The sequence below is a fragment of the Seriola aureovittata genome, chromosome 4, assembly GCF_021018895.1.
Source record: "Seriola aureovittata isolate HTS-2021-v1 ecotype China chromosome 4, ASM2101889v1, whole genome shotgun sequence".
Classification (NCBI taxonomy): domain Eukaryota; kingdom Metazoa; phylum Chordata; class Actinopteri; order Carangiformes; family Carangidae; genus Seriola; species Seriola aureovittata.
Window position 1 is genome coordinate 15,544,645 of NC_079367.1, and position 14,297 is coordinate 15,558,941.

Sequence of the window (14,297 nt, forward strand, 5' to 3'; positions counted from 1 at the left end):
CATGTACACCAAATCTCACATAAAATTGAATTCATTTTTGCAGATTGTGCAGCTCCAAGATGTTCCCCTCTCTAAATTATCTTTTTTTTTTACAGTGCCAGTTACTTTGATAGACATATTGCCGTAAGGAGAAACCTTAATGACTTTGTCCAGAATAACAACATTTTCACAATATGATATCCAGCTACCAACAACATCAGTCAATACATCAATGTCAAACTCTTAAACATGTGCAATCAATACACCCCTGGAGAGTCAGGCAGGCATCCCCAGGCCAGTTTTTTGTCCCCTTTCAGAGCTGTGAACTACAGGAACTACTCTTTTTTGGATTGTGTATTTCTTTATTTGGATAGAGACTAAAAGTAGCCATATATATATATATATATATATATATACAATTTGACCTAAGTTTGATCTAATTTAAAACTAATTTGTTGATTTTAATTGTTTCTAAATAGATTTTCATTACAGTTAACTGATTTTCCAAACATTAAGTATTTCTTTTTATAATTTTGTCTTAATTACTTAATCACATACATGTTAAATAACTCCAAATGATGCTCCTATTACCTTTCCTGGACAAAGAGAGGGGAGTATGAATGCACACAACAGAATGTAGTCTAATATCACTCTTGCAGGAGTGTGACAAGTTGACTTTTTTTTTTCCCAGTTTCTCTACTTTGACTTGAAGTTAAAATTGAATACTTTTTTTTTTTTTTTTGCATCTATCCTATTGATTCTCAGTATGCTGGCTATGGATCCACACACCCAGAGTAAGATACCATAATGAAAGTGATTCCAAGGTCTCTGTAGATTTGTGGCTTTGATAAGGATTTTACCTGCCTTACCTGAAGAACCTGCAGAGAAATACCTGGTGGCCAAGCCCCATCATAGACCTTTCTTAGTTGATATGAGAAATTGTCTTTAAAAAGAAAAAACATAGAGCTGGAAAAAATCACATCCGTGTAGCTTTTTATAAGACATTTTTTCTTGTAAAAGGAATTGGTATAGGTTGTGCTGCTGGGAGTGGGGCAATACAGCAATATAGGTAGCACAATTCATTGCTGCGCCTCGGCCTACATGAATACAGAAAGTTAACTATTACAATATACTGCCTTGCTTTTTCAGTTGTACTCTGTCTTGAGTTATCTTGAAGTTTGGTTGCAGTTTATAAAAAGCGTCTCACTTTTCTTGTTTAAGAAATTGCACTGCGAGCTAACGGTCTTATCCTTTCTTGTGATTCAAGTGCGAAGCTCATTTCCCGGGCAAAGCCCCTGAACCTGATTTAGATTCAGCCATGCAGAGCCTGAATAGGGCCGCTGAGAAAATGCATTGTCGGGGTTTCTTCAGTTCCGCCCCGCAACATGCATAACGATGTGTCGGCCAGTGAGAGCGGAGCGCTGTGGTAGAGGTTGTTTATGTGGAGTGCTGGGTTAGGGTTCCGCCCACCGAGGTATCTCTGATCGCAGGGCAGACAGGCAGAGTGTAAAATGGCGCACAGCTGTCGGTGGCGGTTCCCCGCTCGGCCCGGAGGGAGCAGCAACTCCGGTACCGGGAGGAGAGCGGGCCGAATCAGGGTTACTGCCTCTCTGCGGAGTGTCTCGGGAGCCCACCCCAACGCAGCTGGGCTCGGACCCGGGTTTGATGCTGCACTACAGGTCTCCTCGGTTATCGGGAGCAACCTGCAGAAATTTCGGGATGTTTTGGGGGAATCGAGCGACTCGAGCAGCGGGGAGGTAAGCACAGGACAGGACAGGAGCAGTCTGACGGTAGCCCGGGAGCATCGTCTGGACCGCTGCAGGGCTCGGTTCTCTCAGAGAGCCGTTTCTCACGTTCCAAATTAAGAGCTAACGGTTACTCTCTGCCCAGCCGTTGACCATCTTTTCCTCTCCCTAACGCTCAGTGGGGCTGTGAGCAAACTTGTCATTGCCAGGATGCTCAGTTAACTTTGAGTTGGTTGTGTGGCCTTAAAGTCCACAGTGACGCGTTATAACGCTAACTTTAGTTAGAAACAACACAAACGCCTGATGGTTATCAGATTTATGGTCTCAATAGTTCTACTGGACAGAAAGTTTGCTCCTCAGTGGAGTGTGAGAGGACGGGCTACATCCACACAGTTTGGATGAACTGGTGCTAACGTTAGTCTGCTAGCCCGACCAAAACACTAGAGAAATCCTGGCGTTGTCTTGGTAATTATAACACACCGCACAGATAACACACAGCACATACAATGGCATATTTAGTGACTAACCGTAGCCTGTGTATCTAAGCCGTTACAACTGGTTTACTAGTTAGCTACTTGACACTAGCTTGATATGAAGCCTTCAAATTTACGTTACATCAACGCACAGCAAAAGTTATCGTCCCGTATTAGCGTTAATATGATTATTGTACAGTACAATAGTATGTAACCATCTGCGTGTATCATAACGATGTGTCCTCGCAGTGTAATAACCCGGGACATTCAAGATAGCGTGTAATGTGTTTGAAAACAAGACATGTCAACTTGAAGGAGCCGAGAGTACACAATTGTGGTATGTAACTAGCTAACGTGAACTTAGCGTCCGTCTGCATCGTCTCTGAGAAAAGGGCTGTTCATTATTTACGTCACTTGCTTCTAAAACTCTATTAGATGATCTTTGCAAGCTAAATAACTTACTATTTACAACATGAGCTCAGGGGCTGACTGTTAGCAGTGAGGTGTCAACCTTCCAGCCAGGCTCGGCTAACATAGCTGATTGGTTAGCTCGCAGGCTAGCTGTCTACACCTCACAGCTAAAACTACACCATTATCTCTCCCGTCGTAAGAGGTGTTAAAGTTGCAGGTTTACTCGGGAGGTTGTTATGTTCACCTCCGGCCAGCATATTGCCAGGCAGCGGGTTAAAGCATTGTAGCTAAAGTTGGCAGAGCTCACACACAAAACTAAATAATTTCAATTGCTGTTTTAGTGTTAAGCTAGGGCAGCTACCATGCTACGCACTACGCCACGCTAGCCACTGGGGCTATTGCTGATGCATAGGAAAATGGGAGGTGGACATGTTTTCCCCTTCTCTACACAGCCACTACGTAGCTAGTACCAAAATAATATCGGGTTTATAATGCTCGGAGATGAAGTCCAGGGCAGAACTAGACGTTCAAAATCTCTCTCTTCAGTTTTGAAGTGCTATGAAGAGTATATCGATGGGGTTTGTTGTCTAAATTCGTTTGGTTTTATCAGGGAAATGGGACTTGCTAGTGACAGTGCGCATGCAGGGCTGGCTACAATAACAACGAGCCCCTTCTTGACGGACCGTGTGATGTGGGGGTGTGTTCGCCTTAGCGAACTACCATCTTCCTTCTTCATGATGAGCAGCATGCGTTCATTGCAGTGGGAGTACACTGTGTGGGGATGTTTACCACTTGCTCTAGTGCTTCTAGTCTTATTTGGTTGAAGCACAGCGGCATTTGCATATATACTATTTAGGCTTTTAGCTATGGTTTTTTTTAGCGAACTCGTAATATGCTTGGATTTTTACACACAATATTGATGATGTTTGGGAGATTGTAAAAGCTATTATTATAGTATGGCAGTCAGAATTTGTAGAATATTGGAAAAATATTAACTGATTTACATGATATCCTGAAGATATGTGAATTTTATTTGAAATAACATCTTTGTGAGCAAATTGTTTCTAAAAGAACTTGGAGTCCTTCTTACCCCTTAGTCCTAAAGTCTGACAATAATTGAGGGTGTAGCAGGGTTTGGATTTGTAGAGACAGACTGGACCATGAAATACCTGTGGAAATTAAATTATAAGGAAGATTTGTTCAAAGCATGATGATTTAATTGATTTTTGCACTTTAAACCAATGCCAATGTGACTTCAAATATAATTTTCATGTTCAAATGGCTTTTTAAGCTTTTTGAGCTCCCCCACCCCTACTCTGATAGACTGACAATGGTGAGAGTATAATAGTGGGATGTGTAGAGGCAGACTGGACCATAAAATCCTAGTGCAACTTAAATTATATAAAAATTGCAGACACAGCATAGTGATTGTGACATTTGTGCTTTACATCACAGCTTATGATATTCTGGAGAAACATTTATTTTATGTGTAATGTCATCCTTATAAGCCAATGGTGTTAGAAGTAATAAGGAGCCCCTTCTTTCCTTATTCCAGTGAATGAGAGTATAGCAGTATTTGGGATGTGTGGAGACAGGCTGGACCATTAAATCCCCATGGAATCTGAAACCTATGGAAGATGCAGACACAGCATGGTGATTTCAATGAGAAACAGTATAGTGTCTGTCGGGTCAGACCTGGGCAGGATTGTTCAGGCTCACTGCAGCCTGCTGAGCTCACAAGGGCGACCCTGAACAGAGTGCCAGCCGGACACTTGGCCACCCCTCCTTCCTCCATCCAGGCAGAAAAAACCCAAATCCACTTCAGACACACACAACCCCGTCTGAGAGGCAGAGCAACTTTTCTTCTGACAGCTGCCACTTTGGAATGGATTATTGGGGTGGCTCAAAAGGGTGCTTGTCGGCTGTTGCTGTCCAAATGAAGGCATTTGTTAGCTTTTTGTGTGTAGGGAATTCATTTTCTTGATCCAGCCAAATTGCCGTTTCTTGTTTTGGTGCTGAGTGCAGTCAATGTTGACTTTTTTGTAATTGTGTGACCTTATCACCCTCACCCCCTCAACCTCAACCCCACTGTCCACCTAAGCGTGCATCATTTTCGCTTTTGTTCTTGGTCCATTATATCTTGCCTTCTGCTGCATCTATTCCACTCACATATTATTACCAATGTTTAATCATTCATACAAAAGTGCAGCTGAATAGATGTATCAACCCAAATGTCCCTTTGCCTCAGTGGTTTGAGAGAAATGGTGTGCTTGAGCGGAAGGGGTTGCAGTCCAGCAGGTGTTTGGCCTATTTAAATGGAAGATAACCCCCCCCACACCCTCCACCACCCCCCACCCGCTTACCCATCCCCGAGACAGCGTGTGGATTGGAGCAGGAAGCTTTGTGTCTGCTTTTATTCTAGCTCTCACAAAGTGCGCGCGGCTGAAAGAGCGCAGGCAGGGATATCAAAGAGTGTGGGGCGACCCCCCTCCTCTCAATGGGACAACGCTGGGAGGAGAATTAGTCACAGACCCTCCCATCCATGGCTTTATTCTGCTACAGCAGGCGGGCAAGGAGCTTTCACCTCTGCTTTAGGAGTTGCCTGACTGGGAGAAAGGCGGCAATTGTGTCGTCTTTCTTGCTCTTTGTGTGTGTGGTGGTAGGGGTAGGGGTGTCCCTCATACTTTATGTCCCTTATTGCACTCAGGAGTAGGCGTGTCTTCTTTGTCTTTATTTTGATTAGAACTTCAATTCACGCTGCCTGCTTTGGTGGGTAGGAGGGGGTGCGTGTCTGTCGGTGCCTGCCAGCCTGTTTGAGTGTTAATGTGTGTGTGTGTGTGTATGTGTTCGTTAGAGCAAGAGAGACACCATGCACACGTGCCAATCAGTCTGTTTGTCTTTGTCCATTGGCTGTCTTCATCTCCTTACGTGTGAGTTGTAGGAAGAGGAGGCATCTTGTCCTGGAAAGTGTTTGGTTTGAGTTGTTGTCGAGCAAATGTGAAACAGTTGCACTTAGTGTTTGGACACTTGAAAAAACAAATGTCCACCTTTTGCTTGGGGCTGACAGGGGTCACAAAACAGTACCACCACAGTGCAATTCACTTTGGTGAAGGAAATGCTGTAAGCAGTGACTAAGAGTATATCTTAAACTTAAATGTACTCTGATATTATTCATATTTGCTACTTTTTATAATTAATAATATCTGTCGGCACAATTATTTGAATTCCTCTGTGGCCTTGTAGAAGAGATGTGTCATCAGAAGGGCATATAGGAGTATAAGCCCATCACCAATTTACATTCCAGGAAGGGATGAGGCATAGTGACTGTACAGTAAATCCAAGAGCTTCCTGGAATGTGTCAAGAAAATGTTTTTTTTTTTCTTTTTTTCTCAGAATAGTAGGGAGAGATGACTTCTTAAGAGCATCAAAGTGACTGAGAGTCTTAACCTGTAAAATTAAACATCTATTTGACATCCTTCCCCTCAGTCTGAACCACATTCTTATCCTTCTCTTTACTCATTCTGCTGTTTTCCTATTTTAAAGTGGATAACTTCTGACTTTAAACTTGTGTTACTTGGGTGTCAAACAATGATTGCCTGGTCACTATGGCTCTAATACTTGTATTTGTAAGCAGGTGTGCTTTTAATGTTGATGATTAACAGATTTAAGCTTATTACCAGCCTTGACTGTGTGTGTGTGTGTGTGTGTGTGTGTGTGTGTCTGTGAGTGTCTGTGTGTGTCTGTGTGTGTGTGAGATCATGGCACAATGTGGTCCTGGAGACAACTACTATAGTGGGAACTACCACAGAGGCGGTTTTGAGTACTTCTGCAGGTGTTTACTAGTCTGTCTGACTGTGGATAGATTTCTGTCAGAGATAGCATCACAACAATGCAACGTGCAGTCACAAATCTTTATAGGTGTGTAGATGAGATCAAAATGAAGGCCAAATTCATAAGCACTGAGTACTTTTAATGACTACTGAGTAGTCATGTAGTAATGTAGTAAAAATGTAGTAATGACCACTGAGTACTCATGGTTCAGAACATCAACATGTTGATGGGCATTGGATCACATCAGGGCTTGTGTGATCCCTGATGGTCTCTAGTTTTAATGTTTCACTCATCTAAGTATGTAAGAGAGTAATGTGTAACGGTGTGAGACAATTAGGTAGCTGAGATGAGGATCTTGCCACATACCAGCAGTATCTGGGGTTTCAATCAAGCTTGGCACGTTACCACTTTGTGGTAATGTCCTTTGTATCTGTCTTAAGAAAAACTAAATGGTCATAAAAAATATATATATACTGCACTTTGTTATCCACTGTCTTCCCTAGTTAAATGCAAAATTCAACTGCATTTCTTTCAACTGTGTTCTTTGCTTTCCCCCAGCATAAACTTAGGGAGTATGAATGTTTATTTTAACACTGAATCATGAAAATGGTTGTCAAATCAACACATAAACATCGTTTTGTATGAAGTGGTAAGTGTCAAAGGGTTCAACTGTATTATATTACCACTTGCAACATGCGTTTGGTTAAATGGTTACAACTTCAGCTTAACATGTAGAGTGAAAAGTAATACCTTTCAGTGTCAGTGTCAGCTGTAGTGGTAATGCAGAAGTATGCAAAAGTTGGACCATTTTGAAAAAACATAATGTATTAGAACCTGAGTACCTATGTCTTCATATGTCTAAAATCACTTCTTATAGGTTAGGGAAAAGAATGTTTTACAACTGTTAGAACTAGCTTCTACTTTGAGCTTTTGTACACCCCTCCCAACATACACACCCTCACTTTTTGCAGTGCTATTAATGTGAATATAAATAGCTATTTCAAATAGCATATCAAGTAAAGATAATTTATAGGGGATCGGTCGACTGACCACAATAAGAATTTTGAAATGTTATGGGCTTCTTGTGATGCAATACAGCTTTTATAAGCACCTGCATGCTAAAGCTGCGTGCACAACTCTAAGTAATGAAGGCTAACCTAGGTAGCTAACATCAATCTATGTTTGACATAGTCTGGGATTTCATAGTCAAGGAAATACTTTTCTAGATTAAAGCCTGCTTTATACTATGCCCAGGAAACTGGTCCCTAATCTACATCTAAACCCATTGTCTGGAATCATTGTGATTTCTCCTAAATGCTGTCTTGAAAGACAGTAAAAGTCCCATTAGCTTTCTCAGTCTGAGAAGTATAACTCAAACCAAATTAACATCCGTCTCATAACTGTCAGGGACTGTCCCCTGCCCCTCCTGAAAATAATAATGTTGCTTCCGCAATGATACATATCAGTTTTCTTTTCTCTATCCAGTGATTTCATAACAAGTCATTTGTGTGTTGATCATTTACATGAGATGTGACAGACCAGCAGGAAGTCAAACTGCTCAGGATTTCATGGTGACAGCGATAGAAGAAGCCAGCAAAGATGAAAAACTTGAACAGTTGTGTTCAAAAACGTTCTTGTGCACTCTTCAGCTGAGGAGATAAAATGGAAAGAGAAAAAGGAAACTCTTTTTAGTAACCTTTTCATCCCTTGCATGTTGCAAGGCAAGGCAATACATGAACCTCACCTCGCTAGTCTACTACAGTGTTTGTTTACTTCTTGAAGTTACCTCCCTGTGCCTGCCCTACTATTGCGCTCATGGTGAGCCTTGTGTTTGACACGCTGCTGCTCGGTGCTCGGCAGCCAGTGGGCGGGAAGCGAGTGAGCGAGCAGTGAGTGAGTGACTGAATATGTGTTTGGGAGCATGGCAGAGAGCAGGAATAAGGGGGAGGAAAGGGGTGCCTTGTCGTGTGTGGGAGGCCTGTTTAGATTGGGATTTGGCAAGCTTCTGCATGAGCATGTTGAAACCCCAAACCTCTTTCATCCTCTGCTCCCAGGAGACGGCTGCGCTCCCTCTGTTGTTGATGGTGCATGTGGTCAAGATGCTGCTTCCTTGTCTCTTTTTTCTCTCCTCCTCTCCCTCCTCCCACAGCCCTCCTCCTTTCTTCACTCTGGTGTGCTTTCTTGCCTTGCCCGTGCTCCCCTCCCCCGCAACCTCACTTCTGTGTTCTGCTTGTTTACATCTTGCTGTGCAGTTCACGCGCAGGGGGTGTGTTTTTTTCTCTCTCTATAAATGTGTCCATGTGTGAGGTGTTTGTGTGGCTTTCAAAATCAGGAGGTACGTGTGCACATGAACGAGTGTGCATGTGCATCATGAACCTCTATGCACTTGCCTCTACAAAAGCGTGCTGTGATGTCATTGACTGCTACTTGCACTATCACAGCGAGTCAGAGCCATCCGTTGGTACTCCGCCCCCCTCAGCTCTGCAACAACACCAACCTAGAGCAGCAGCTTGCACAGAGAGGAGAGGATGCTGGTTTTACTGTGAGGAGACAGACTGAAAATGGAGAGAGAAGCGTACACAGAAAAAGATGCTCGAATACACTATGAGGAGTGAAGGATGCCCACATTAGTATTGCCTGCCAGGATAAACAGCAGTATTGACTGTCTGTTATTGTTGTTTGTTTATATGTGGAACAGATGAAAGAGAGTTTTGTAGTATATGTTCCTGGTTTTGAAATCTTTTAATTAGATTTCACAGTGGGTGTGTTTCAGACACATTTAGGTATCAGTTATTCACATTGTGATGTGTGTAACTCTTGGCTGGTGCAAATCAGTTTGCATGTAGTCGTGTGCACACACTTGGACTACACTTGGATAGCAGCTGCTCTACAAACTGGGCCAACAAGACCTCAACTGCATCCCTGCACGCTGCTATAAATAAACATGATGAAATGACATACTCACCTCCACTCTTAACCACACACACTGATTGCAAGAAGTAGTGGCACACACAGGATCCTGAAGATGTTAATCATCCTCTGATGATTTTGCCGTTGCACATCTCAAGGCTCTACTGAGGCATGAGAGGAAAGATTAATGTCTGTTCTTACAGTGTATTACATTTGCCTTTCTGAAACCACCACCATCAAAATTAAGTCATGGAGAAGATTAAAACACATTTAACTAAGTGATTCAGGAAGTGAAATATCAAATTCAACTTGCAATAAATTTGCTTGCATTTGTTCCTGGAATATAGTATGTTTTTGTTGGACAAGAACACAGCACTTCATCCATTATAGTCTGTTTGATCTATCAGATTATGTTTTCAAAAGCTTTTCAATACATCTTTAGACCAAGTGTCTTGCAAATAGGTAAGGAGTCTTTGTTGGTATCCCTTCAATATGTGTTATCACACTTGCTCTAAGGTAATAACACCTAAGTGGCCATTTACATAGAGACATATTCAGGAGGAAAACCTTGAACTCCATGTATTTCAATGGAAGAATAGGACTCAACAGGAAGGTACATTGTGAGATGTGGAAAAATTCAATACTTTAATTATTGGTCTAGCATATCCAGTCAAAAATGTCTTTTCTTAATACTTTGCCAACTATTTGATGAATGAATTAGATGAAATGTCTTTGATGCCTTTTAATGTAGAGCCGTGTCTGATAAGCTCTATCTGAGATGTTCTGAAATGGTCATCCTTTACATTTAGGTAACAGCATGGCCTTTTCTCTGGTGCGCCTATCAAGTCACACTACCCGACTCTCATGTGTAAAGAATGGAAGCTGTGTAATGTACATTACAGCCTCACAGGGCTGCTTGCATGGCTATAGCCCCTTTTTTTTTTAGTGTGTCTTTGTCCTGGCTGTCTCTCCAGCTGTATATGTATGACAAACCACCTTAGAATTTTAAAGTTGCTTCAAGGAGCAGGAACTTAGTGCAATGTGTTAGTTACCCTGTAGGATTTGGATGTTTGCAATGCAAACTGTCTGTGGTGGTTTGAGCCTTCTCCAACTGCAGGCATGTCCTCCCAAAACTCAGAGAAACATGAGAGGACCACAGCAAGCCAGCAGGCGAAAGTGAGATTGAGCACTTCATTATAGCCTTGAAGCCCTGGTCTTCATCTGAGTCAAACTTCAACACTGACTCAAGTGTTGCGCATCTAGGCCAGCTGACAATTATGTAGCATGATGGATGCTGTAAATTTGACCTGTTAACCAACCATTGCTTCTTTGCTGTATTTTAGCATTACATAAATTGTACGGTCACAAAAGATTTATTTGTTTTTTGTTTTTTTTTTTGTAGGAAGAAGCATTTGGAGGATTTGGAACCGTTGTTGAGCCGAAAAGAGTACAGAGCCCTTCAACAACCTCTTCAGGTAAAGTAACTCACTACTGGCCGGGCAGGGCCCTTACAGTTGTCTCGAGACTCCTATGCCTATACAGGTTATCCATATCTGATACTATACCATGCTAACTAAATGTCCTCTGTTTTGTTCGCTGGTTTTCAGTGGGCCCACCCATACAGGAGAAGAAGCCCAGAGGCCGACCCCCACGGGCCCTTACTGCCCAGAAAGCTGCTGCAAGTCTACCTTCCCCCTCCACAATTCCCTCTCCCACACAGGCGAAACCTGAGGGCCCGGAAAGGCCAGCTGAGAAGGTGAAAAGGCTGCCTGGGAGGCCACCTGGCACCGGGGAAAAGAGAAGAGGTCGACCCCCATCTTCAACTAGCAAGAAAGCCTGGAGTACAGGCAGCCATACAGCAGGAGATGACAGTAGGCAGGTCGGGTCTGAGTTGGGCATAGACACAGAAGAGGATAAGGATAGAAAGGGCGCCAAGAGGACGCCACTGGGCTCTGCTCAGCCTCATGAGAGTGAGGCTAAGCTTCCCAAAGGTGGGCGGGGTGAATCCAAAGTTGCCAACCTGAAGAGGCTGAGAGAGACTAAACTCACCCCTCTCAAGTCACGGCTCAAGACTTTGCCTGGTGTACCCCGACGCAGACGTGGGCGACCGCCCTCAGCTGAGCGGCTTAAAGCTGAGGCAGCAGCTGCTGCTGCACAGCTGTCTACCTCCATTGAATGTGGGGAAGGGAAACACAAGGCCTTTAGGAGCAGAGGGGGGGACCGAGGCACAGAACCACACATTCCCCAGCAGTCCATGCTGAGGAATGTGGATGGAGCTGAGGACCAGGACTCTTCCAATCCACCTGCCTCCCCATCTCCCTCCAAGCCAGGCAGGACAGTAGGCCTCAGAAAAAGCCCTCGCCATAGAAAGCCTGTTAGAATTGTCCCCCCTTCTAAACGCACTGATGCAACCATCGCTAAACAGCTGCTGCAGCGTGCTAAGAAAGGAGCGCAGAAGCGAATGGAGAAAGAAGCTGTAGCCATTGGGAGTAGTGGGGCAGGAACCATTGAAGCTGGCATCAGGAAGACCCAACTGAAGAACATCAGGCAGTTCATCATGCCTGTGGTCAGCACTGTCTCCCTTCGCATCATCAAAACCCCCAAGCGATTCATTGAAGATGAGGGAAGCTTTGGACCCCCGCCACCCCATATGAAGATGCCACGGTTAGAAACAACCCCCTCATCTGTCTCTACATCTGCCCAACTCACCTCTACCACCTCTTCCCCCTCTCCTGTGCTGGTTTCCTCTACTGCTGCAGTTACTAGCACTGGTACCACTGCTCCAATTGACTCCCTCCCCCCACCTCCACCTCCTGCCCCTATCCCAACTGTTCCATCAACAGCTGCCAGTCTGCTCAACAGCAACACCAACAATGCCACCAACGGGCGATTTAGCAGTAGCGCAGCCTCTTGCGGCTCAAGTGCTGTGTCGCAGCATTCCTCCTCTGCAGAGTCTTCCAGGTCGAGCAGCCCAAGCTTGGATGACTCATCATGTGACTCCCAGGCTTCTGAGGCCACACAGGCTTTGTCAGAGCCAGAGGATCACTCTCCGTCCTCGCAAGGAGAGAGGGAGGGCAACCTGTTGCACAGCTCGCGGCCTCCTTCCCCTCCTTCTGAGCCAGAGCCTGAGCATGTCTTGGCAGAGAGGAGTCGACGCGGCCGGAGAGGACAGGGGGTCGGCCGGGGAAGTCAGAGCCAGAGGGTGAGAGAGACTCTCAACACTGGGCCTAAAAAGCCTATCATCAGCCCACCAACAGGAGTGCTAATGTCCTCGTCTACACACGTAAATTCCCAGCAAGCTTCATCTACAGCTTCCTCCTCTTCTTCACCTCCCCCTCCCCCTCTCCTCACACCTCCACAGCCTCCCCAGTCAGCCTCCTCCAATACAGCTGCTATCAGTGAACACCACCCGCAGTCACCCTGGATGCCTCATCCCATCCCTCAATTTCTGTCTGGATCGTCAGTGCTGTCTAGCTTGTCAGACAAACGAAGCCGCTCAATTCTAAGAGAGCCCACCTTCCGCTGGACGTCTTTGTCCCACCCTGAGCAGCAGCAGTACTTTTCCTCTGCTAAATATGCCAAGGAGGGCCTCATCCGTAAGCCCATATTTGACAACTTCCGTCCTCCCCCCCTCACAGCTGAAGATGTGGGGCTGTTGCCCCAAAGTGTTAGCGGAGCAGGGGGAGCGGCTCCTGTGGCATTCCCTGCACCAGGTAGTGGAGCAGGAACAGGAACTCGTCTATTTGCCCCTCTTCATCCACATACCCACCACCAACATCCCTCTTCATCCCGTTTTGATGCACCACTCCAGAAGCGAAGCCCATTGCTTCGTGCTCCACGCTTTACACCCAGCGAGGCCCACTCTCGGATATTTGAGTCTGTTACCCTGCAGTCATCTTCTGGGAGCGCCCCCGGCTCTCTTTCCCCACACCAGACATCCTCTAGCTCCAGCAGAATATCGCGGCGCAGGAAACGACTGATCGCTGGAACACTACGTGGCCATCCACGGTCTCCTTCCCACTCAATGACCAGACGCAGCAGCCAAATTGGAGGCCAGATATCTGTGGGGAAAGGCTCCTCTGAGATGTCTGTGCTGACAGGCTCTGTCTCCAGTAGTAACCCCAGCTCTTTGCCAGGGGTCTCTGCAAGTCCACTAGCCACTAGTGCCTTAACTCCTGCTTCTTTCAGCACCTTCTCCATGGGTCTGGCCTCACAAGGGACACCTGAAAGCAGGAGAGGGGCTGCTGTAAACCCACCTCCTATGTCAACCACATCATCCACTTCTTCCCCACTTTTCCCTCTCTTTCCTTCCAGTGCCCAGGACACAGGGCGAGGAGCTGGGAAAGGAGGTAAAGAAAAAAGCTTACCAGCTCCCCAGGAACCTGCTGCAAAGGAAAAAGAAAGAGATTCAGAGAAAAACCGAGAGAAAGAGAAGGAGAATAAGAAGGAAGGGAGGAAGGACGGGAGGGACTCAGAAGATGCTCTTTCTCTTGCTCCTAAAAAGGCTCCAGGGAGAAAAAAATCAACCTCGGTTGACATGGTTTCTGACACTGCCTCCTCAGAGGTGCGTGGGCTCCATTCCACTATTCCCATGTCCATTGCTAAAGGACGTTTACCTAAGAAAGGCAGACCCTCTGAGAAAGGAGCAGAGATGGAGGATGGGGAAAAGGAGAAGGAGAAACAAAGTGCTCCAGGCCAGCAGACAGCAAGCCTTCAAGGACAGCCAGGCAGACAACAACTCCCTGTCTCTTCTCTTGGATCAATGTTGGCACAAGCAGAGAAACAGCCAGTAACTGACAAGCGGGTAGTGGGACTACTGAAAAAGGCCAAAGCCCAGCTCTTTGAGATAAAGAAGAGTAAGCTGAAGCCTGCGGACCAGACCAAGGTCCAGGTCAGTTTTTCTGTTCGTCGCCTTCATAGTTATTGTGTCTCTTGAACAAAAAGCTTC

General features: G+C 45.2%; 1 protein-coding gene across 1 annotated transcript in view; it reads left to right on the forward strand.

Moving 5' to 3' along the window:
• Positions 1-1,463: 1,463 nt before the first annotated feature.
• Positions 1,464-14,297, forward strand: part of kmt2a (lysine (K)-specific methyltransferase 2A) — a 38,985-nt gene continuing 26,151 nt past the window's right edge. The window contains exons 1-3 of the mRNA XM_056373223.1: positions 1,464-1,736; positions 10,752-10,824; positions 10,957-14,240. Of these exons, the coding sequence (XP_056229198.1) occupies positions 1,491-1,736; positions 10,752-10,824; positions 10,957-14,240 (3,603 nt within the window). The 5' untranslated portion in view covers positions 1,464-1,490. The remainder of the gene's footprint in view (positions 1,737-10,751; positions 10,825-10,956; positions 14,241-14,297) is intronic.